Source organism: Plectropomus leopardus, chromosome 14 (assembly GCF_008729295.1).
Source record: "Plectropomus leopardus isolate mb chromosome 14, YSFRI_Pleo_2.0, whole genome shotgun sequence".
Classification (NCBI taxonomy): Eukaryota; Metazoa; Chordata; class Actinopteri; order Perciformes; family Serranidae; genus Plectropomus; species Plectropomus leopardus.
The window spans coordinates 11907264-11931305 of record NC_056476.1 but is presented as its reverse complement, the minus strand read 5'-3'; the positions used below and the strand labels follow the sequence as shown (position 1 = coordinate 11931305).

The window sequence follows — 24042 nt, the reverse complement described above, 5'->3', positions numbered from 1 at the left end:
GCTCTTTGTAAGGATCTTTGGCATGCTGCGTGCGCTTCAAATGAAAGAGAATGAGGCTTATTAAATAGTGCTGAACTGCTCGTGTAACCTCTCTGTCCTGATTTCTCTCTCTGCAAGTTCACATAAATGTCACAAAGTGCTGCTGTAGTGCTAGAATTTATTGAAACACTTCCTCATACCTAAAAGACAGAGTAGGTCGTTTGCCAATAAAACCACAAATGATACATATGAATGCTGTGTCCTGTTGCAGTTTGGTAAGGTTTAGGCATCAAAGCTACCTGGTTAGGTTTTGGAAACAGAAGTACTTGGTTAGGTTTTTGAAAAGGACATTGTTTGGGTTGAAATAAGCATATTTGTTATGTAAATTAAGTTCCGTACATAAGTTAACTTACGTACATGTATGTGATGCAAATTAAGTACGTTAAGTGATTTTTAAAAAAGTCAACGTTGACCGCTCATTTAACAGTGGACACAAACAGTAGTCTCCTGGATGAATGTCCTGTGTTTGTTTGACCCATCCATTCACTCTGACCTCTTTCCTCTCAAGCTCCCAGGAACAGCACTGGACTTTGAATCCAGTCTGACATATTAGCTATTAGTGCCAAATTAGTCCCGGCTGTCCAATCAGTACTGTGCATCTGCAACTAATAAGTCCAATATGTCTGACCAGGAAGTTACTGACTTTTTCATCTTCGATTAATGTAATGAATATGAGCTTTAACATTAACATAGGTGTTTTTTTCTCCAACAAAGTACCTTATAAAAACAAGGTTCAATGGCAGAACACAGTGTAACTCACTGTATACATGTACTATAAGTGGAGTGGGAATGCTGCATCCGGTAGTACACAGCAAAAAATGTTCAACAGTGAAGACAATTTCTAATAGTTAATTTAGCAAACTTAATTTTCCAAACTGTAAACAAAAATAAAACCACCCTTTTCACAACTTTACTTCATCTAAGGTAACATTATATGTCCTGTTTCTAGTAAAAGTTTATCTGTTTCTAGTCACGTCATGTACCTCATCAAAAAGTCTTAATCTAAAACATTTGGAATTAAGCACATTGGTTTTTTTTTCTGGAGCTGATGATTTTAGTCTCATCTCTGTTGAGACTTGCACATGCCCAGTGCTGATCAGGCAGGCAGGACAAATTGTGCACTGACAGCAGGCAACCTATTTTGCGTTTTTGGGGTGAAGAACGGTTTGAACACGTGTTTGTGTTTGTCTGCTGAGACTCAAGATAAGTGGTCAGGAAAAAAGATTGATTTGCAATAGTGATGGTACCAAAGTGACACAGCACATGTCCCTTGTTGTGTAATTCTATCAAGACCATAACAGATCACAGTGACCACACCCAAGTCCCATCCAGCATACTTTTAAATCGGACGGAATAAGCCAGGACAGTCAAGCATGAGACAGGAACACTTGTGACCAATTAGTGCACAGAGCGGAGGAGGGAATGGGCAACATCCCAGCGGGCCGCTGCTAAATAGACAGGCTGTCATCAAGACCAGGGTCTGAGACGCGCAATGAATTCTCACATGTCCACTGCCCATCTGTAGTCCGGCCACACACACACACACACACATTCACTAACAACATCTCTCAGCTCCTGTAAAACTGAGAGGTGGTCCCAACACAGCTTCCTAACATCGCAACACAACAGGAGCAGAGGATCCATTCCACTAGATCCCCCCAACAAGCTGCTCAATTGTCCAAAAGGGCGTGACAAGATTGCCCCCCTTCATTCTTTGTGTGTGTGCATGTGTTTGGTTGTATATGAGTGCGAGTTTGGGAGGGGTGGGTTAGAGTTCAGGCCTTGCTGACCATATGTTTGCACTGCAGGGAGTTGGATGGGGGGGCTACGATCTGCCAAGGATTTAAGAATGCCAATAATTTGTAAATAGGCCCGTGTTCCCTGGTGGAAGGGTTAAGTGCAGCCTCTGTCCTGGTACAGCCCCAGTGGGGAAACTATATGAGAACCTAATGGCAAACTCCAGCCTCATGAAACTAACACCTCCTTGTTTTTTCGCCCTCACCCCCTTTCCTCCCTCCCCACCTATACCTGGCAGGACTTGAAGAAACTTTGAAAAGCTCTCTTGGCGAGTCCAGTCCGTCTGTGTCCCTAGTTCCAGTCCTGGACTTGCCTGACTCCCAGATCCTCCACCTGTCCTGCTGGCTGAGTTTATAGAATCACAGCCAGAGTCAACAACCGGACTCCAGTCATCCACAGCACTGGAATTCAGCGGGGCTTTTCTGGAGGAGCCACTCTGACAGCCTGACACCTAATGAATTACAACAGGACATCAGTGAATGTGGAAAATAAAAACCTGCACAACTGCTCATTAATGTTGACTGTTCATCACTCCTGATTGTTGAAATGCAAAGCTTTGTCCGTCTCCAAGTCCTTTTAATGATGTGCAGCTCTGAGGATGTGTTATTCCACTTCACATCCCAGAACTTAGGCCAATAATTCACTGGAGTTGTATACTGTAGCACAGGAATACTCAGCCTGCTTGCCTTGGGAGCCACTTTTGCAATATGAGAGGAGGCCAGGGGCCAGTCGTAGCAGCCCCAGTCATGTGTCTAGGATTTTAGGACATTTCTAGGATTTTAAAATGTTTCACCGATTTTAGAATGTTTCTTGGATTTTCAAACGTTTCATGGATTTTAGGATGTTTCATGGGTTTAAGGATGTTTGAAGGAAATGTCCTAAAATCTTATAGGATGTTTCTTAGATTTTAGAACATTTCAGGGCATTTCTAGGATTTTAGGATATTTCTAGAGTTTTAGGATGCTTCTTGGATTTTTTGGAAGTTTCACAGATTTTAAGTCATTAGGATTTTAGGATGTTTCTGAGATTTTAGAACATTTCAGAAAATGTCGAGGATTTTAGGACATTAGGACACCCTGGAACCTTATATATAGTATAAGTACAGAAAAAATACCAGTGTGAATCCCTTTATTTTGATCGTGGATAAGAAAATGTTTGGGGAGCGAACTGGCACCCTTTCGGGGTCCAGATTTGGCCCACAGGCCATATGTTGAGTATCACTACTATAGCAGCTGTTTTTCCATCTCTGAGAAGACTCTTGTGGAACTTCTATAACCTAACGCTGCATACCAGAGGACTTGAGAGTCTACAAAAGGAGACACCGGCAGTGTCTCATTCCATGAGGCGATAAACTGTATCCCCTGATATCCCACTGTTTTGGTGGAATTTCTCTTGCCACGTTAGCTAACACCCCTCATAAAGGCCTCGCGCCACCGCTGACACCATCTGTTCAGTTGTAAACCTATAGATTTACTGTGTGACTGCTTTGTGGCAGTGTGTAATGTGTGCGCATGAGGTGACTCCCTCTCATGCTCCATGGGATTCAAGGTGTGTTATTATTGTGTAATAGGCAATCAGTGCTGAGCACCTGAAAAGATTAAGCCTCTTTATGTTTTCTATTGATTCTAAAGCAACCTGGTTAATAGGAGAGGGACACTACAACACACAGCTGCAGGGCAGGTGTGTGTTTGTGTGTGTGTGTATGTGTCGGCGCTGTCGATGGACATTGTGACGATGTGGGAAGAAAATAACACTATTAACCATTGCTCCTGGAACATTTCTTTTCTCAAAGATCATGAACCGTATTGATGATCTGAGCTGGAATGCGTCTTCACTGCTGCTATTCTCTTCATCGCGCTTGTGATGGCGGGAGAATAGAGTGGGCTATTGATCTTCACCCACCGCAATGTTGTTTTGATTGTTGTTATCAAAAATTGAACAATAGAGGCAGCCAATAGAGCCTGAAGATTTTTTTATTGAGGGTTGAAAAACACAAACAAGCAATTATTTATGAGAGCGAGCAAGCCAATGCCCTGTAAATATACAGCGTGTGTTAATGTTGGCCTGTTTGGTTTTCAAGGGTCACATCAGAAGTTTTTGAATGATGCCGCTGCCAGATGAGCACTAGGTTATGAATATTTTTGTGATGAAGTACTTTTATTATGTACTTAGGTGTAAACCTCAGTCAAGAAAACACCTGTACATTTCATTCACACATATTTAAATATATTTTTTCAGCAAATGCAGCTGTTAAAGAGACAGATTTAGCTATGACACAAATAGCTGAAGAGGACGTTTTTCTAAAAATGTTTTCGTTGTCAATTTTCATGTTTTCTTAAAGGTATTAACATAAATGTAATGTTATATAATAAGTATGTTTTCTTTAATGTATAATCACCTGAAAATAAGAACTGATGTGTTTTCGTTAACTTAGAACAGTGGTTCCAAACCAGGGGGTACCAACCCCAACTTTAAAAAAAAAAAAAGAAAAAAGTTTAAATTACAATTTAAGATATCATCCTGCTTTAGAGATCGATGCAGGTAAAACAACCAAAAAGAAAAGGGAACAATGGTCAAGCATCAGAGAAGAAAACAGTTTTCTTCAAAAATAAAGCCTACTAGTACACATGTATGATTGTTAGAAATTAAAAAAACACAGTACAGACAGAGAATAACGAAAGATGTCCTAAAAATATTAGAAAAACTTGTTTCTAATAAAAAAATCCCAGAAAAAAAATTCTAATCAAAATTCACCGTTTTACACAAACTTCCTGCAGCTATTGCATTCACTATTTGGCGCAATTGTGCAGATTATCAGTTGTCCTATACTGTTATTGTTGTGCATTAATTCTAATATGAAATATCTATTGAAAAAACCAAAAAAAAAAAACAAAACAAACAACAAACAGGACCCTTGAGGAAAAAGGTTTGGAACCACTGTCTTAGAATGAGCTGTTTATATCTATAACGGGAGCGGATCCTCGTCTACGGAGATCGCCATGTTGCACCTGCATGTTTCTACTGTAGCCCAGAACAGACAAACCGAAAACTGGCTCTTGATAGGGTCAATCATGTATCTGCATTGAACACAAAGTTGTCCATGACAAGCAGTAAACACATGGAACTGGTTTACTCATTGCCTTATCTATTGAAATAACCGGGTTTGTTTGTTTTAGAGAGGAGATGTGTGTGGATAATTCGGCTCACTGAAAAAACATCCTGAACAATGAAGACTACCTAATTTTAATCTGGGGAAGTTTCAGCTCATTTAAATCTGCAAACCTAACAAAAGCAAAGCAGGGTGTTGCCAAAAACACTGTGCAGAGCAAACACGCACGTTCAGCAGTCTATAAACAATGGCTTACAAGCATGATTGAGAGGTGTCATAAACAGGAGACATAAATGAAGAAACGACACACACCAGTTCATGGAAATATATTTCAGTTATATATAGGCATTAGATTTAACTTTATTGTAAAAAAATGTTTGTTTTTTTTTTCTTTTTTTAAAAATCCACATTTGCAAGACTTTCTGTGTTGGGTTTTGAATCCATGTGCTTTTTTCCTCAGTGGAAAAATCATTAAATTTCAAGGACTTCATATGTCACTGAACACAAAAATACAAGACTCAACATTGCAGTAAACACAGAGGAGCTCTGCCACTAAAATTCAGCGCACGACAACCACTTGTCGATCACACTGTAAACATTACAGTCTGTCTTTCAGCGGGCATGTTTTCATGCAGGCACAGGCAAAGCCACAAGCATATCATCACACCCTCATCATAGCCGACGTGATGGCCTATGGCAGACACATTTCTTTGTGTCTTTACCGCTGTGTTTTCTCATGAAATGAAAAAAGACAGGGTGACATTTAGTTTTCTCATGTGTTTTGTCAAATGTACATTTTATACTAAGCTGACCTGCAACCGCTCTGCAAACAAACTGGCTGTTGTGGCTAACATTGTCCTTTGTGTGCAGTGTACCAGCCTGCGGCTCTTGTCATTGTGGCCTTGCACATGGACTTTAACTGTGTGTTTCTTCCTCCAGGCTAACCAGGCTGATGTGTGTGACTCTCTTTCCCCAAAGCGGTGTGGGCTACAGTAGGGGAGCCGGCTCTGCAGCAGCCTCGCTGCACAAGACGCCTCCTGACATTGTGGTCTGTTTGCCTCAGTGACTGTGGTTTTGTTTGTTTGCATATTTGAATCCTTTTTTGTTTCATAATGTATTGTTTTCTTCCCCGCTGACGTATTGTGAAAGCATGTCTCCGTGGTCACAGCACTGACTAAATGAAACTTGTTCTCTCTGCTGAACTGGCAAGCCATCACGTGCTATTAAGTGGTGTCTGCTGCTCTCTTGTGGTCATCATAAACAGTGCAATTTACATACAAGTTATTGGTTCCATTAGTGCAGTATTTCCACTTATAACCTTAGTGCCACAAGATATAAATTAAGACATAAAGCAGTAGAACTACACATATTTTATATTTTTTAACCTATAATATATTATTGATATATTTGGTTCAGTGCTCAGTGTTCTGTATTAAGTCACATATTTCCTGAATTCTTTTTAAAACTATTCTTAAGATTGCTCGTTTTTTTCCCCTCAATTTTAGATGAATGGAAGTCTGTGCACCTTTATTTTTCACATTTTTATGGCCTTTATTTACCTCACTATAACATAAATTTAATTTCCAAATTTTTGGGTAATCACTTAAAAAATGATCATTTGTTGCATCCTCCCAAAACATATTTTGGGTAACAACCAACATCTAAAACTGTAACATTTATTTTTGTTCGCAGACTGATCGATTTCTCCTCTACCTGACAGGTCAAATTATTTGCAACATGAAATCCTGTTTGGACTGTGCAGTGCCCATAATTAGATGGATGTCTCCTGTTTGGTTCTCGCCATCCACTACAGGTATATCAGATGTCCAGAAAATATCAACAACCACTGAGGCAAAAAATATAGAAACAGAATAACATCCTACAGGGCTTGAAAACCCGTGTTTACTCTCCCTGGGTCGTGCTAGACTAAACTAGGTTCACAGACCAAACATCAGACCAAAGCCTACATCTAGACACAACACAAAATGGAATCATATTGCCATCTCTTGTTTACCCCTGAAAAGTAACAGTGTTATATTTTTTTCAAACCTGCCATAACACTGAGTCATAGATATGCAGATTGACAAAACCAAACAAAACAAACACTTGGCACAGTGTGGAAGAGCAAACACATTGGCTCAGACTTGGGATGCATGATAATATTGACACGTCAATGGCAGATATTGGCTTTAAAATGAAATGAATTTTGGAATTGGTTGACATGCTGATTTCTACCAATATCACGAACCTATATACATATATACCTAATATATACCGAATACCTATATATATACCTAAATGAGTTTTTATATATCAGCATATTGGATATCAGCAAAAAAAAATCCAATATTGAGCATCCCTGGCTCAGACCTCAGAATTGTTTATCCATTTACAAAATAAGAAATAAGGGTTTGCGGGTGAGAATGAACATATCAGAAGAAAAAAGGCCATAACATGTCAAATTGCAAAAAATACGTATGCTCAGTAAATAGGGGAGGAGGACGAGCAAACCTGCTGCTTACAACACTGATTTAACATAACTGCCTTTCTCCAACACACTCAGCCCTGCCCCGGGGATATTACAGTCAAAAGCCATATCACTCATGGGGCCATCTGAGTAGGTAAAGTATGTGTTGCATATACTCGTTTACTAGCTATACGCTTTATGTTGGCTAATGTAGCCTGAATTAACTTATATGGTCTGTGATTTAAAGAGAGAGGGAGAAAAAGAGTTGGGTATGATGAAGGACTCTTAACATCTTTACCTCATTTATTTAAAAGAATGGAGTATTACAGTTGACAAGCTGTTATACAAAGTGTTTCAAAGTAATCTGTCCGCAGGCAAATTTTCACAGATTAATGAAATGCACCTTGTGGTAAAGACGGCAATAATTATGTTGTTAGGCCTGTATATGTATATTGTGGCTGTGTTTATGAAACACATTTTTATGTTACTGTTTATGCCTACTACTCAGTATTTCTGTACTGCCGTTTATGTTTCAGACACGACGCACAAACAATTATATTTGTATCTCACGCAACTGCTGATAAGCTGCAAAACTGCCTTCCTGCCTTCGTAACAGCTCCTTTATTAAAGTTGAAGATCTGGATCCACAATAGGTGTCCACACCCAGTTTAAACTTGAATACACCTTTTGTGTAACTTGAGGCACTTTACGACAAAGCCCTGTTTTTGGATCACACTGCACACTAAATAACTAAGAATATGACAGTTTGTTTGTTTAACTTTTATTCTGAGTATTTGACCAATAAATGAATATTAAAATAAGTTAACGGCTGAATGTGTAGAGAAGGCTATGGGTAGTTTTAGCATTATAGTGGTATAATTGTATAATTTCGACTAGTCTCCGTCTCGCTGAGCTAAAAATGAAAAAGGAAACGAAAATCACAAAAATAGCATTAATGGCCATAAGTCTGCTCACAACTCTGGATAGGAACCAAACATCTTTGTTTCCCGCCGTGCATTTTGAGGGACGTACATGTTCGTTGCCACGGTGACGTCAGAGATTGTTTCATCGTTAGCAAGAAAGCTAACAAATCACCGACACTTTCAACGCGAAATCAAAACACTGCTTTTAATAGACCTTCAGGCGTATAAAGTAAGTACTTTTGTTTCATACCAAAGCAAAGCTGAGGTTGTTGGTCAGTTCCGAGTTTTTTTTCGCGACAGTAAATCGTTAACGTCTTTGTCAAACGTGTATGCGTAATTACATTGTTGTGTACATGTATGGAAAGTATTGTGCTGTATGTTGCTGTAATATACTTAAGATACTATACATATACGTAATTTTGGTTACATGTTTCTGATGTTTAAGTTTACAAACACAACACCTGAATGTTATTATAGGCAGGTTAGGTGCATCACAGTAATGTCATCTCCTGTTTCCTGTTCTCAGATGCACTTCCTCCATACTTGCTTTACGTTTTAATGCTATATTCTTCTCTTTAGGTTTAATGAGAGGAGCACCAATTTGGGGGGAAATTCAAGAAGGTGGTGATTTGACAATGCATCAGTGCCCTGTTTGTCCAAAATCATTCCCTTCGCCTTATAAACTTCAGAGACATTATGTCATCCATACTGGCCAGAAGCCCTTCATCTGCTCCATCTGTGGGAAAGCCTTCACGCAGTCGGATCACTTAAAAACACACTTGCAGAAAGTCCACCCTTCAGGGCTTCTAACAGGACCTACGGATCAACAGGACGGCATTTTGACTCATAACAAACATCCAAATTGTGATAAAGCAGCTGAAAGGATTAGCATACATGGTGGTGGTAATCACACCTCAACGCCTTTTAATGTATCATCATCTGTGGCCTCCCAACCAGGGTGGAAAATGGAAACTGTGACTTACAACCTTTTTCTTCCTTCCTCTGAGACTGAAAATCCACCAAAAAATATGCCGTGTGTAAATGATGACTCAGCGTCTCAGAACCGTTTCTTAAATGTAATGGATGCGATACCTCAGGAGCAAGCCGATTCTGCAGATGAAGACACATCTGTATGCAATATCAACAATGGATATACCTGCAAAGTCTGCTCCAAGTCCTTTACTTCATCTCTTCAGCTTTGGATTCACTCACCAACTCATAACAAATCAAAGCAATCAGGCCAGACTTTTTCTAAACACGCCTATGCGAACAGCCACCTACAATCACAAGAAATGAGCTCCAAAGAAAGCAAAACGGCTCTGAAACACCAGTGTCCTAAATGTCTCAAAACCTTCTGCTCACCATCCAAATTACAACGGCATTTTCTTATTCATACAGGCCAGAAACCATACTCATGTACCATCTGCAGGAAAACCTTCAGACAGAAAGTACACTTGAAATATCATTTAAGTAATCCAAATAAATGTTCACTTTCTGCCAGCACTGAAAAGACAAAACAGAAGTTTTGCGACAGCGGAAACTCAGATATGAAGCCTCAGTCATCACTTCAGCGACCCACCAGCCAGCACACTCTTGTGAATTCCTCAGTGGAACTGGAGCTACAGTGTAAAATACGTGTAAATGGTGTGCAGGAGCTGAATAAGACTGAAATCAAGTTGGATGCAGGCATAAAACAAGAGCAACCGTTTAATACGACCAGTCAGTGTTGGAGTCTTTGTCAGAAGTCGGATGAGCAAGAGCAGCAATACGCGAAACCATTCCGGTGTACGATCTGCAACAGATCATTTCGGCAGGAAGTTAATTTAATACGTCATCATAAAATCCATCGTAAGCAAAAAGAAGTGGGAAGTCCTACAACTGCGCAAAACAGCAATAATTTGAGAATGTGTTATTCTGACGCAATAAAACATTCACCTGAAGCCAGTCGTGCAGATCAACTTGACTTAAACATCATTGTTAAACCAGAATCGTGGAGTGGAAACAGCAGTGACCACAGTGGCTCTTTTCCGCAGGAGTTAATTCCATCAGCAGAGCAGCAGAGAGGAACCCTCCAGACCACCAGCGAGCAGCAGAGAATCAGTTCTTTAAATCAGTGTCATGCTTGTTTAAAATGTTTTCCATCTATATCGAAACTTAAGAGGCATGTGATGACTCACACCGGACAAAGGCCCTTTGGCTGTGAGATCTGTGGAAAGAGATTTCGTCAGAAAACACACTTGAGGGTCCACTGTCGCACTCACCTGTGGTCGAGATATCACAAACAACGATCACTGTATATAAATCGGCCGCCTTCTTCCATGAATGGGTTGAACGCAAGGACTGCAGCAGAGATCCCGCTCCAGGAAATGTTTGTTCATAAGAAGGACTTTGAGACACACAGTGGAAGCAATGTGGTCTCTGTGAAACCCCCGAATCAGACCCCTTCTGTTGTAATTATTCAGAACGGCAACAGAGAATCAGAGAGGTTGATGCCACATATCTCAAAGAAAAATGAGGTTGTGCGAAAGGTTCCTAAAGTGACTGTGAAGAGGACACATATTGCTAAAGCAAAACAAAATCCAGGCAATGCACAACACAAGTGCTTCCAATGTTTGAAGTGTTTCCCAAGTGCCTCCAAATTACAGAGGCATGAAATGGTACACACGGGCTTGAAACCATTTCAGTGTGTTTTGTGTGGGAAAGCATTCAGGCAAGCTCCACATCTGAAAACCCATGAAAGAACTCACTGTGAGAGGAAAGAGCCGGTCGATCAACGGGGAAACAACAAAAAAGTGAAAGTGCAAAGTCAACAGCAGCTTTACCCAAGGATCAGTGTTCGTATCCCACAACAGAAAAAATCTGTGATCGCAGACAGTACGCTTTCAAATTCTGATTGTGCTGACGGTAATGGAGTGAGTGCACAGGTCCACAGCAGGCATGAAACACCCAACACAAAAGTGAACAGTCTCTTCAAGACAAACTTCAAAAGTAATATAACTTTTAAGAAAAGAAAACTTCACACGTGCCGAATATGCTTTAAGAACTTTGCTGCTCCATATAAGCTCTCAAGGCACATGGTCACTCACTCAGGCATAAGGCCATACAAATGCACTGTCTGCAGCAGAACCTACACACAGCGTGGTCATCTAAAAGATCACGAGCTCAAATGCAGACAGGGTAACAGGACCTCTGACGGAATTCAAGGAGAAATGATGAAAACCAACCAACTCCGGGATAAATGCCTCAAAAACATTTTAGATTTTAATGTAGATGCTGCAAGAGAGCAGCCAGAGACACATCACACAAGTGTTGGTCGGTACTCACTTGCTGATGGAGATTTGTCTTTTTGCTCTGAGGCAGCACGCGCTGAATGGTTGGATGCTCCAGAAGCAGAGAAGACTGAATTAGAGAAAATGCAGAGGGACAATTGTAATCAGGCCACAGACAATTACAGTTACTCATTTCCCTCTGAACTTGCATTTGAAATAAATAAACTTCAAAAACAAAACATGGCAGCTTCCCATTTGTCACACCAGTTTGAGGGAAGTGCACATAATGTAGCGTTAACACGTGAGCCTAAAGGAGTTATGGCTATTTCAGATAACAACCAGCTGCCCAGTGATGACTTTTTGACCTCTGTGGTTGAGAATCAAATGCAGCCGGATAATTCCTGGTGTGAGCCATTAACTTTGTTTGAATGTGACAAGTGTGCTGAAAGTTTTAACAGTGAAAATGACCTTAAGCGGCATATTTGTTCATCTAACACTCAGCCTAAAATGACAGCTCAGAAGAATTGTTGTAACATTTGCTCCAAACATTTTGTGACTCCCTCTAAACTGAAAAGGCATTTTCTTATCCATACTGGTCAGAGGCCGTTTAGGTGTGACATCTGTGGCAAAACGTTCACACAGTCGGCACATGTCAGAACACACCGACTGATTCACTGATAATAAACATGTTACTGTGTACTGCTTGTTTTGTGTGTGAAATTTTTTAGATCTGTTGATCATCATGATTTGTCACTAATATGATGGTTATGTCTAATGTATGTATGTAAAATATGTAAAAGGGTTAGGGGATCTTTAAAAATATGGACGTATGTAATATATTTTTATATTGTAAGTATTTTACAAATTAAACGTGTTTCATATTTAACAGCGCTTCTTGTTGAATTTGTGTTGGCTGTATTTGATGTGAAAATTTCTGAAAAATTATTATAATATTTTACGATAGCCTTTTTGTACTTTAACTGTAAGTTTTTTTGTATTAAATATGTAAGCATACAATGAAACCAAAAGTTGATGACTAGGAAGTAGATGATTAAATATACGCAACAGCAAATGATGGGACTGGAATGAATTAAAATAAAATAAGCACAAAGTTAAAACACTAAATTGGGAGCATGGCTTTTCTTTTTTCATTTTATGATGAGCTCTATTTCCTTTTTTTAAAAAAAACGTGAAAGTGAGGTTTCGTTTTGGCAAAATCCGATTTATGAAAGTAAAACATTGCAAACAATCGAACGAGATTAATTTTTTTAAATGGCATATGGATAATTTATTTTATAAGAACTACAAAAACGTTTACAGTGCGGAACTAAAGACTTTGTACCCGGGGACGCATTTTCGGACGTACCCGTCCAGGAAGTCAGTCGGAAACAGCGCGTTTTGATTGTGTACATGCGTAACTAACCGTCCAACGGCAGTAACACTCATGCTGAAATAAACCAAAAGGTTTGTGAGTTTACTTTATTATCATCATATATTTACTTAACACCATGGAGCTAACACAACCTTCATCATCGAAAGTTAGTTTTGAGTCAGCCTCTTAGTGCTGCTAGTTAGCTTAGCTCAACACTTGAAACAGCTAACATGTACTCGTGTTAGCATATTACGAATCTATATGACTAATAACACATTTTAGGAACGTATAACACTAATATGATGTTAATTCACTATTTTTGGAAGGCAATCGAGTAATTATAATGTTTAGAGACTCTTAAATTAACTTGACCTACTGAAGTTTTACAATAGCTAGCTAACTTCCTCAGCACTGTTTTTAAGGCATGATTACAAACGGCTAATTTCAAACCCTTTCAAAGCCTTATTTCCCTCTTTTTCTGACAGTTGACGTTGTAGCTGCTTGAGATGGCCACCACGGAGAAAGAAACCCCTGCTAAGAAAGCTGCAGCGCCTTCTGTGTCTCAGATTAATGCAGAATATGTCACACAGGTAATCATGACACACGTACACCACATATGTGCTCCAGCGCCGTTTGTTCAAATAGGTTTTGCCATGCTTTGTTTATGCTAAAGACAGAACGTATATCTCATCTTCTGCACTCAAATTTGCACATCTTATGTAATCTAACGGAGTCTGTGAAGTGAACCTGCATTATGTTTTTATAGAGGATCTTATTGCATACAAAAAGTAACAATGTGGGCGGTGGGGGAAAAAACAAATGAGAGGAGTGTATCTAAATTCACTATTTAACCAGAAGAGTTTCTATATACAAACCAGAGGACCACAAAAGTTTATATCAGGTGTAACTCTTTAATTTCCCACCTGTACATCAACCTACAATGCATCATTTGTGCCAACTTAAGATAAGATAAGATAATCCTTTATTAGTCCCACAGTGGGGACATTTGCGGTGTTACAGCAGCTATGAGGTACAGGATAAAAACAACAATATAATAGTAAAACATATTTTTTTTAAAAATTACTAATATTATAAAGAAAAACTTCTGCATCTTAATAACATTTGTATGTATATGCTGTTTACATTACTGATGTTTTTCTCATTTCTTGTTTCAGCTGGCTAATAAATACTGGGCTCCTCATGCAAAGAATAAACTACCCTTTGACCCTAAGGTGAGTTATGTGGATTGCTGCATGTTAAAAGATTTCAGGAATGTTTACAGTTTTTGTAGCTCAACTACTTGAAGAAAGTAAATAACACACATGATCTTTATGGTATTTATCATCGTGTTGGGTCATTGTTTGTTTGCTGTTATACCTGAGATTTGTAACATTCTTTGCTGTTTGTTCAGGTGATGGAAGATGTTTATGAAAAAGAGATTCTCAAGTCCAAGTAAGTATATCTGTGCCATCATTGCTCTGAACTGCTGTGTTTAATCTAAAGAACACACTCTACTCATATTAATCTTGTTCTGTTATCTTCTTTCCTGTATGTTTTCAGATTTGCTATCAGAAAAATCATGCTGCTTGAGTTCAGGTTGGATATTTTCACTTTGTCTTATTTACTCTTTTTATGAGGTAGCCAATTATTAAAAGTGTTAACACACATTGGTAGGACAGATATTGATGATTTTTTTAAAAAAATCTTTCAGCCAGTATCTTGAGAACTACCTGTGGGTGAACTACACTCCCGAGGTGTCCAGCAATGCCTACCTCATGTCCATTTGTTGCATTGTCAACGAGAAGTTCAGAGAGAATGTCCCAGCTTGGGAGGTAAGAAATGCAGTACTTTATACATATATGTTAAGTCCATTTTCACTGCATGGTGGCTTCAGCTTCCAAAGACACTATATTTATATGAGTTAATTTAAGAATGCGTGTTCTCCAGCTTTACAGCTTCAATTATAATAGATTTCTTTCTACAACATCATATTATCTTTTGAATTGTGTATCAGGTGTTCAAGAAGGAGCCCAGCCATTTCCCATTCTTCTTCAAATGCGTGATGGAAGCTGTGTTGGCAGGCGAGGAGGTCGGCCTCTCTCTGAAGGAACAAACTGTGCTGCTGGTCTTCCTGGATCACTGTTTCAACAGTCTGGTGTGTACCATTACACTGATATTCAGTGTGTTGACTCAGTGGGGGAATATGTAGTATATTTTAATGTTATTTTGCTGCTTATATGGTCAATGAAGACTTTTTTTTTTCAGACAGAATTGTAAACTACGTACCTTTTATTTCCATCGTCAGTCTGACATTGCCTCCGCTCTCACTGATTTCAGTGTGAGAGGGGGATTTGATTTTTTCCTTACCAGTCATTAAAGACCTATGATTTTTCGGTAGTTTTAAGAGTGGAGCAACAAACAAATTACAACTGCAGGGGATATTGAAAAGAAATGTCAGTTTACAACAGCCTTGATCGCTGTGTCTATCTTGTCTATAGTGCTCACCATTGCTGTTATCACTCCTCATTGGTTTGGGCACATCGCTTGACAAAAATATTATTCCCCCCATGGCATTTATTGGCTAATCATTAGTCTCGTGATCCCATAATCATTAGTTCATGGTCGTTTTTTATCTTGATGTCACAATGCCATCTGAATTAGTCAAACTCAGTGGAGCTGGCAGATTCTAAGGTTTGGACATGTGCAATAGAGTATTAGGAATAATCAGCTAATATTTTACTACTATAATGTAGGCAATGCCAAAATGCCTTGTTGCCCAGAATAAATGTGGAAATTAAAGCAATTATTCGCAATGTCCACCAGGTGGCAGTAGTAGACTAGGCAGTACAACATGGGTTAGCTCCCACCCATCTGTATCCACTGCAGCCGCATTAAACCACAGGGAAGCACTGCAGATGTCTCACTTTAAAATCTGCTGTGATAGCCTGCTGCACTTTGATTGTATCCTATAAAGCCCTCTAAATATTTTAGTTGCACACTTTTATTATGGGCAGAAGTGTAATAAAAATCTGTCATACACAGTGCATCTTGACAACTCTCTCTCTCTTTTTTCTCTCTGCCTTTCTCTTTGTCCGCCTCCCTCCTAGGAGGTAGATTTGATCAGAGAGCAGGTGCAGCAGCTCATCTCTCTGCCTATGTGGATGTGCCTCCTACCAGTAAGATGTCAACCTATTACCCTAATTAAGTTTTTCTGGGGGTTATTTATTGGCACACACCAAGTAATGACTTTGATTGATAAATTGATGGAAAGAATGACCTCCTTGCTATGACAGTAATCCCAAGATAAAATAGTCTGACATCTAATTTGTCTTGTGCCATGTTTGCAGTCCAGACTCCAGCACGAGCTGAAGAAAGTTCCAAAGCTGCAGAAGTTCTGGAATCTAATCAAGAAGAAATTTGATAAGATGGATGCTGACGCAGCTGAACAGTAACATCATTTTCTTTGCTTGCGCGTTCAAATCTATACAGACTTTGTGTTGTGTATCCTATGAGTGTCTAAGCTTCTTTTCTGATTTGCTTTCTTTGTGTCGTCCTCAGGGCAAAAAGAGAGAGGACCTTTCTCTCGGCTCTCATTAAAAAGTTTCTCGGAGTTCTCACGTCAATTTCGCCATCAGGTAAACAGGAAAAATACATTTGTTTCCTTCGGGATGTCATAGAACAAGAACTGCTTAACACTGAATAACTTTAGCAAGAGGAAGATCCATTCGATCCTGGTGCTGTTTTAATAAAAGAATAGATGCATCTGTGGTGTGGATTTCTACCTCCAAATAGTGAGTAAAATTAATGATACCAGGTGACTCTCCCTGTGATTTAGGTCCCAAAGCAGGTCTTTGCATGTGCTCTCTCTACATTTCCCAGGATGATTAATGTATTTAGGATTTTTTTGGAGCTTGCACAGTGTCAGAGAGCACATCTGTTCAACCCAGGACTGTGTTTTCAGTATAAAACATAATATTACCCTTTTTTAAATCACTATTTCCGTTGCATTACTCCCTGTCTTTCTGAGTTGTGCAGCCGCCGAAGGAGCATGTGCTCCAGCTGCCATACAGCCACCGGCACTGTCTCCTATGCTGTAATGCAGGTCGACACAGAGGCCCCCCACCTGAATGCTAAAAACAGAACATGTGTATTTGTGTGTTTAGGTAGAATTCAAACCTGACAGGGTGGATTACAATCTAAAGCCCAGCAGGAGCCGCATCACTCTAATGTGTGCTGCATGCCTCAACTTTAAGTACGCGCACACACATACACACTAACATGCTTAATGAGGTCTGAGGTCCCAGCATGCTGCTGTGCTGGCAATGCAGTATCTCATACTGAGGCTCACACACTCAGCATGGCACCTTGGTGTTGTCCACATGAGTTTGCTGTCCTCGTATCCTTCTTGATAGCTACACCTCCTCTCCCTTGCCACATCTTATCGTTGACTTATCGTTCCCTCTTTTTTTTGGCCTTGTATGTTTATATGGTCATGTCTGGGTGTGTTTCAGGTTGCATTCGTTGTTGACAACATAAATTCCTGATAGAAAGTGAACCTCCATGATTTCCTTCTTTTTCCATAGGGCCTGTATCTATGGACAAAGTACATTACTGCGAGAGATTCATTGAGCTCATGATTGATTTGGAGGTAAGACACACCCATCCAAAGGCTTATTTTGATTGTCTAATTTAAAATGCACAGTGCTAGATGACTCACTCACTCTCAACAGAGACTAAGCGGACACTCATTTCCACCGTGTATGTACAGTGTATTTGCTTAATCATGGTATTCTGATGAAGGAAGCAGTGTCGACGCCCGTCTCTGCAGAGCTCATTTGCCTTTTGTCCTTCACATTATAGCTAACTCAGGTCAACAGACAGTGGCTAAATGTCCAGTCTCATCTCCGCCCGATGCGTCTCTGTCATTGCTGTCTGCAAAGCTATGCAGTATTTCAAACAGTTGTCTTTGATTGGAGTATGAGAAAGGTTATTTTCAGCCTGATGGCTTTTGGTATCTGGTATAAGGTGTAGGGTGTAATCTGCAGTGTCTGTTAGACATGAGCAATGTGACCTGAGACACAGTTCTTTTCGGAATAATTTGTGTTTTGAAGGAGTATTTGGTAAAAATACGTTTGCTTTGTATTTTTATCCATTTTTAAAATTAACGGTAACCATTTTCCAATATCTCACCTTTAAGGTATGCTTTGAAAATTTTCAGCTTGTATCATAACAGTGTTGTTAGAAATGAACTGTGGTAAACTTCCCTCCATCTTACCAGTGCCCAGATCTCCCTGCTCATCTTCCAACTCAAATTTTTCCCGTGACATCTGGCTGATTTTCGCTTACTGGCTCTAGGGCTGTTGCCCAAACTCAGATCAAGCTTTAAAACTAGGTAGTGCTGATCAAATATGTACCAAAATTCTTTTACTGTATTGCCTCGCAAAAAGAAATTGTTGATAAAATATGAGCAAAAATCAAGTTACTGCGTCATCTATTAGTAGCATCTAATGTTGTCAGAATCATATTTTAGCTTGCCACTTAACTGTAAGTTGAAAACATATTTCCACCTGGCTGCCATATTGTTTCCTGTCTCAAATCGGCAGAGCTGGCATTAGGTCACCCACCAGCGGGAGTGTTTATTGGTTCAGTTTGATGCAGTGCATTCTGATAGTTATACATTTTACTTATACTTTACTCAATACTTTACTCATCTGCTGTATGCTGTTGCCTCCAAATTTGAGCTAAATGTCCGGTAGGTGAAATACACTCGAGCAGAGAGCATATCGTGGCTCTTTCACAACACTTAGCTCTTTTTTTAGAAACTGTATTTTTGGTTGTATTTTCATGTGCAATCTTGTATTTTGTTGGAAACAAAAAACTAATTATTCAACAATTTGAACATCAGATTGCACAGTTTGTCTCGGCTTGTCTATGTTTTACTGGCTGACACCAGCTGGTGTGCATCTCTACCGTATAGTGAGAACAGTGTCTTGCCCATTTAAATATCAGTGTTGGTTTAACCCATGTGAATGCATTGGTCCTAAAATGGTTTTAGTTCTAAGATATTTCCCTCCACACCACAGAGAGCAATAGTCTTAATTGCAAAAGTAGTCATAGAATAGGATAGAATAGAATAAAATCTTTATTGTCATTACATGAAAGCAGTGAAACAGCAGAGCATCTTCCTGAGTATTTAGAACAAATAAAAGAATAGTTAAGTGCTAAAATGCCACATTAATTTTCACAGTAAAAGAAAATAAAAATGACAATTATCCAGTTAGTGCAAATCAGTAGTCCAGGAGCAAAGTGCATGTCCTGTAGTGTATGTAGTGTGCGTCTTCAAGTGCTGAGTTTATGATGCATTAGAGATATTTTCTACGTTGGTATTCATGATGCATTTTCAGTCACCTCATACAGTAAGACGTGGCATTTCCAGCATGATGAAATAGCTCATAAAAATGAGGAATTTTTCTGAGCTATCATATTATTGGTTCATTCAAAGGAAATAATTAAGGAAAATAGAATTTGACAGTGTTTCAGGGCAGCAACGTTGCCAACGAGGCTAGCTATCTGTAGTGAAGACACAGTGTCACGTAAGATTGTTGCTGCTGCTGCTGGCTGTGCAGATCTCCTGTTACTAGCGAGGTAGCTCAATAGATTTCATCTGGCCGTCCTGCTGACAGGCCGGCCTTGCTGTTCCTGGCAGCGGCTAGTGGCCGGCCAGCTAACTGTCTCCAGAGACATCTTCTGTCCTTCAGTGCTATCCTTTTACAAAGCCTCAGTTGCCTGAAATCCATACTTCCCCTCTTTGATGACGGCCTGAAAATTAATGCAGGGAAAAAAAAGATCCTTGTTTTCATGTCTCTTGTATGCCGCCTGTCAGGACTGTTGAGATCGAAGATGGATGTTGGATATAAAGGTATCTCTTGTCTCTGTGTTTAGGTATCACATTGCTGCACCTGCTGCCTTTGAAGAGCAGTTTTCAATGAATAAAATAAGAGATATTTCGTTTTGTTGGTGTTTTGCATTTCAGTATTCCATTTCATATTACACAATGCTGTTTTTTTTTTTATCTGGGCAGTGCCTCTCTTTCAGCCTTTATAATATGATAGATTGAACCCCGTGTTTTTGTTCCGTGTGCACCAGTCATTCTCTATCTCAGACTGTCAGCCCATCAACATGTACACTCTTTCTTTGTTATATTCCTACCAAAGCAGCTCTGTTATCTCATTTTGACAGGTTGCTTCTGTACTTGCCTTCATGTCATGTTCGTGTGCTACAGCAGGCAATAAATGATGGCTATAGATGTATTCTTCTCATTTCACTGCCAGTTTGCCTCATTGTTTGCCGCTCTATCATATGTTTCAAAACAACCTCAAGACAAGAAAAGACCATGGATCAATAAGATGTATGGATAATCATGGTCCAGATGCTGGGAATTGTGGTTGTTGTTGAGACAATTGATTCCTTTGACCCCTGAGAGGTGTCCTCTCATACAGTACCCAATTATTTTTTTTCTGTGATGATGGAGGGCCATCGTACTATTTTGCTGCAAATTTGGCTTGTCTTTATTAGTTATTTTGCTTCTGTCAATTGAACTAGAATTACTCCTCTGTGTGTTTGTTACCAAATGCATTCTAGTTACAAACAATTGTTGCGAGTACTTACAGGGATGATGGTACTGATTTTTTGAAGTGAGGTTGTATGAGGTACTTATTCATAGTTAGGCGCAACTATAAACATAAATTCCAAAGCTGTAAGCATGGTGTGCTGTGTGTCTAGGCCCTGCTGCCCACCCGGCGTTGGTTCAATACAGTGTTGGATGACTCTCACTTGGTGGTCAGCTGCCACCTGTCCGGCCTCAACCATAGAGAGAAGGAGGGGCACCTCTTCTGCCAGGTACACACAAGCAAACACAAAAACGTAGTTTATACATGTAGACATAAGGCTATTGTATGCAAACACATCAGATCCAAATCACCTCTGTTCTCATTTTCATGCGTAAAAGTAACTTGTATTATCGTCTTATCTCTCTAGCTGCTTGACATGCTGAAGTTTTACACCGGCTTTGAGATCAACGACCAGACAGGAAATGCCCTGACAGAGAAAGAGATGACCACTCTGCACTATGACAGTATCCTCTCCTTGCAGGTAAAAAGCATGCATAAAGACGGAGAGACAGACATGCAGTGGTGTCTCACGGCTGCCTGCTTTGTCCTATCTGCTTTACTTCTGCTTCCGTTTTTTACCAAAAGTGCTCCATGTGTTCTTAATGGATCTCTTTGGGTAGTATTGTGCATGAGGAGTTTGTGAAGAGCATCATGAATACAAAATATGGCTGCTGATTGTCATAGTTATGATGATAAATGTAAGGATCCTTGGTGTTGTATATGTATGCAATGCTACACTCTGGACTATTTCTCTTTTTCGTATATTTTTCCATGAAGGTTTTTGAGCTTCTTATCTTGGTCATGGCGATGCAATATATGTAATAATGAGTAATATAATTTCTTTATAGCGTTGGTGTGTGTTTGGACATCATTCCGAGTTTTTTGCTCTGTGTTTTTTGTCTTGCAGAGGGCAGCTTTTGCTCATTTCCCCGAGTTGCAGGATTTTGCTCTGTCCAACGTAGCAGCAGTAGACACTCGAGAATCCTTGACGAAACATTTTGGGCATCTCAGGTAAACCAAAACATCCGGAGTGAATCTTGAAACGAACAAGTGCACTTGCAGCTTGTCAGTGCACAGATGGTGGGATGTGGAGAGCTTGTTTGCATCATTGAACTTAGTAAAATTGCAGTGAACTTTTAATACTAAAATGCTATAACACCAGAATGTTGTTTTAGCCAACAGGACTGCTTCCTTGTGTGTAAATGTACTGCATATTTACCTAGTGGTGAATCACCCTTTTTGCTTCATGTACTTAAGAGAACACATCGTACCTTCTTAAAGAGCCTCCAGCAATTCATCAGCAGTTAATGACCAGGTCTGACCTTTTACTTGAGGTTCTTCATATCACCAAAATATTAAAATCCTAGTTAAAGTACCATGCAGACTACTACTTACCTCTTTTGGAAGGACCTGCAGTACAGCATCAGCACGTTGCTGCCTGACTTCTCTGCTAAATGGCAGCTAGTGAGCCCTTGAACAGGCAGCTGGTACCAGCCAGAGAGAGAGGCACGCCTCATTAATTTAATCGATTTGCAGTGGCTTGAGAATAAACTCTCTGAACAGCTGTGTTTGTCAGATCATATTAGCTTGCCAAAGAGCTAAAAAGCACCCTCGCTTTGATTAACTGGCCTGCGTGTATTTTTTTTTAACTTACACATAGGCGTAAAGGGAGTGAAAAGACATTGATTTATTGGTAACTTGTAATTACTTCAGGGTTTCTAACCTTTCATGGCATTTTGATGTCTTAATGAAATTTTGAAATTATTCCCCTAAGCTTATTGAAAGTTTTTAACTGCTATTTTTTGGCTCTACAGCATACTCTAAGTACGTGATGGATTACTTGTTTGTTTGTTCAATATGTGATGTCTTTATTTGTCATGATTGCTCTGAGGTTCTGTGTTTGAACGACACAACTTTGCTCTTTGCAGTCGATGTTTGTATATCTATCACCTCTTTTTAACTTTTGTAGTGGATTATAAATTCTAAAAGCCCACACTAAGTTTCTTTGAGTAAGGCGGAGAGTTATGAGCCGAGCTGAGCTGAATCAGGTGAAGACTTAGCTGAACCATTTCATGTTTTTGTAGAAGCTCTGCTCCTTTTCCCAGAATTAGGGTTTTGAATATAGCAGGAGCTGCATTGTTCCCAGCTCCACAACTGTCACCAAAGCAGCTCCTGGGTAACTCCAAATATGCCGATCAGATTTAACGAGGCACTTTTCATCCAAACAACTCACGCTAATGCCAGTTTATTCCAGCTGCGCTCCCCATGGGCTAAGCTCCCAGTCACCCGCCGCTCTGAATTTATCCGCTAAGTCCCCCAAACGCACAAACGCAGCATTATTTCTTAGTCTGCCCACACATATACACACCCATTCTCTCACATATACACACACACTTCTTTCAGTTACATAAAACGTGAGTTTGTTAGTGTCATTTCAGGCCAAAAAAATGAATTGACTACATGATCAAAGAGTATGCATGACTTTGTAAAACACTTGCAAAGTTGAAGAGAGTCATTATCACCAGAAATGACAAAAATAATTGGTGTAATTCGCTCTGTAGATTAGTGCTTGAGCATGGTCCTGTCATTGGAAAGGGCTTTTTTTTTTTTAGATTTTATTGATTCCACTTCTCATTTAATCCCGGTTCCTATTCTGCAGATGTTCTGTGTCTAAAGCTCATTAAGTACTAGGTTAGATTAGCTGGGGACCTCTGGTAATTTTTAAGAATTGTGGCGGTTGTCTGTGAACTAAATTTTATGTGAACCTGCCATGTCTGTAATTTGTCGAGTAAAAATTCCTAATAATTTACCTTCCATATTTTGCCAAACAGAGTTCTTCTGATAATACAGAAGAGTGCGAAACAGCATCTCTGTGATCTTGGGTCATATTGAGGTTTTCTGTTTTCTCTGCACCTTGTTTCTGCCTCTTTCCCAAATTACCAGGGCTGCATTGGCAATTAGAAATTAATGTTTTGACAGCATTTTGGATACAGGGGGCTCTTCTTGCTGCACAGCATGGAGACCCATTGATAGAAAAAGAAGCTGAAATCAGTCAGAAGAGCAAAAGCCCAAAAGATGATGAGATGGATGATATATCACAATGTTTGTTTAAATGAAAAAAGGAGGTCAACACTGTACATCAATGCTAATAGTGTCTCTGTGTTGTGAAGAAAGAAGTTACAAATGACTGTGTGCATTAAGGGATAATATTAGAAGATTTGAGTAAAGTGCAGACTTCACTTATCCTGTGTGATTGTGCTGCATGGGAGGTAATTTCTGATTCACATGAAGGCCTCAGGTAACACTAGTCCTGTGTGAATAGGTCTGAAGAAATGAAAATATAGTGAAAGCATAACCACCTTAATTTTCATCATGCTGCATCAAAATCCATTTATC

The 24042-nt window shown here is 39.6% G+C and overlaps 3 protein-coding genes across 4 annotated transcripts in view; all 3 read left to right on the top strand.

Moving 5' to 3' along the window:
- Positions 1–2716, top strand: part of dph6 (diphthamine biosynthesis 6) — a 69640-nt gene extending 66924 nt beyond the window's left edge. For both annotated transcript variants that reach the window (XM_042501345.1, XM_042501344.1), the window contains one exon: positions 2075–2716. In XM_042501345.1, coding sequence (XP_042357279.1) covers positions 2075–2193 — 119 coding nt within the window. In that variant the 3' untranslated portion in view covers positions 2194–2716. The remainder of the gene's footprint in view (positions 1–2074) is intronic.
- A 5755-nt stretch (positions 2717–8471) lies between these two features.
- Positions 8472–12483, top strand: LOC121953684 (zinc finger protein Xfin-like). Its single transcript, XM_042500882.1, has 2 exons — positions 8472–8564; positions 8915–12483. Exon 2 carries the CDS (start codon positions 8920–8922, stop codon positions 12280–12282), a length of 3363 nt encoding a protein of 1120 aa, XP_042356816.1. The 5' UTR covers positions 8472–8564; positions 8915–8919; the 3' UTR covers positions 12283–12483.
- Positions 12484–12981: 498 nt separating this feature from the next.
- The window catches only part of aqr (aquarius intron-binding spliceosomal factor), a 60979-nt gene continuing 49918 nt past the window's right edge, over positions 12982–24042 (top strand). Inside the window, exons 1-14 of the mRNA XM_042500764.1 lie at positions 12982–13068; positions 13462–13566; positions 14152–14208; positions 14388–14428; positions 14537–14572; positions 14688–14808; positions 14991–15131; positions 16084–16152; positions 16324–16424; positions 16535–16611; positions 17560–17624; positions 20759–20875; positions 21014–21127; positions 21554–21657. Coding sequence (XP_042356698.1) covers positions 13483–13566; positions 14152–14208; positions 14388–14428; positions 14537–14572; positions 14688–14808; positions 14991–15131; positions 16084–16152; positions 16324–16424; positions 16535–16611; positions 17560–17624; positions 20759–20875; positions 21014–21127; positions 21554–21657 — 1127 coding nt within the window. The 5' untranslated portion in view covers positions 12982–13068; positions 13462–13482. The remainder of the gene's footprint in view (positions 13069–13461; positions 13567–14151; positions 14209–14387; positions 14429–14536; positions 14573–14687; positions 14809–14990; positions 15132–16083; positions 16153–16323; positions 16425–16534; positions 16612–17559; positions 17625–20758; positions 20876–21013; positions 21128–21553; positions 21658–24042) is intronic.

Excerpts from the sequence above, each read along its gene's own strand:
- LOC121953684 (XM_042500882.1), top strand. The coding sequence starts at position 8,920 with ATGAGAGGAGCACCAATTTGGGGGGAAATTCAAGAAGGTGGTGATTTG.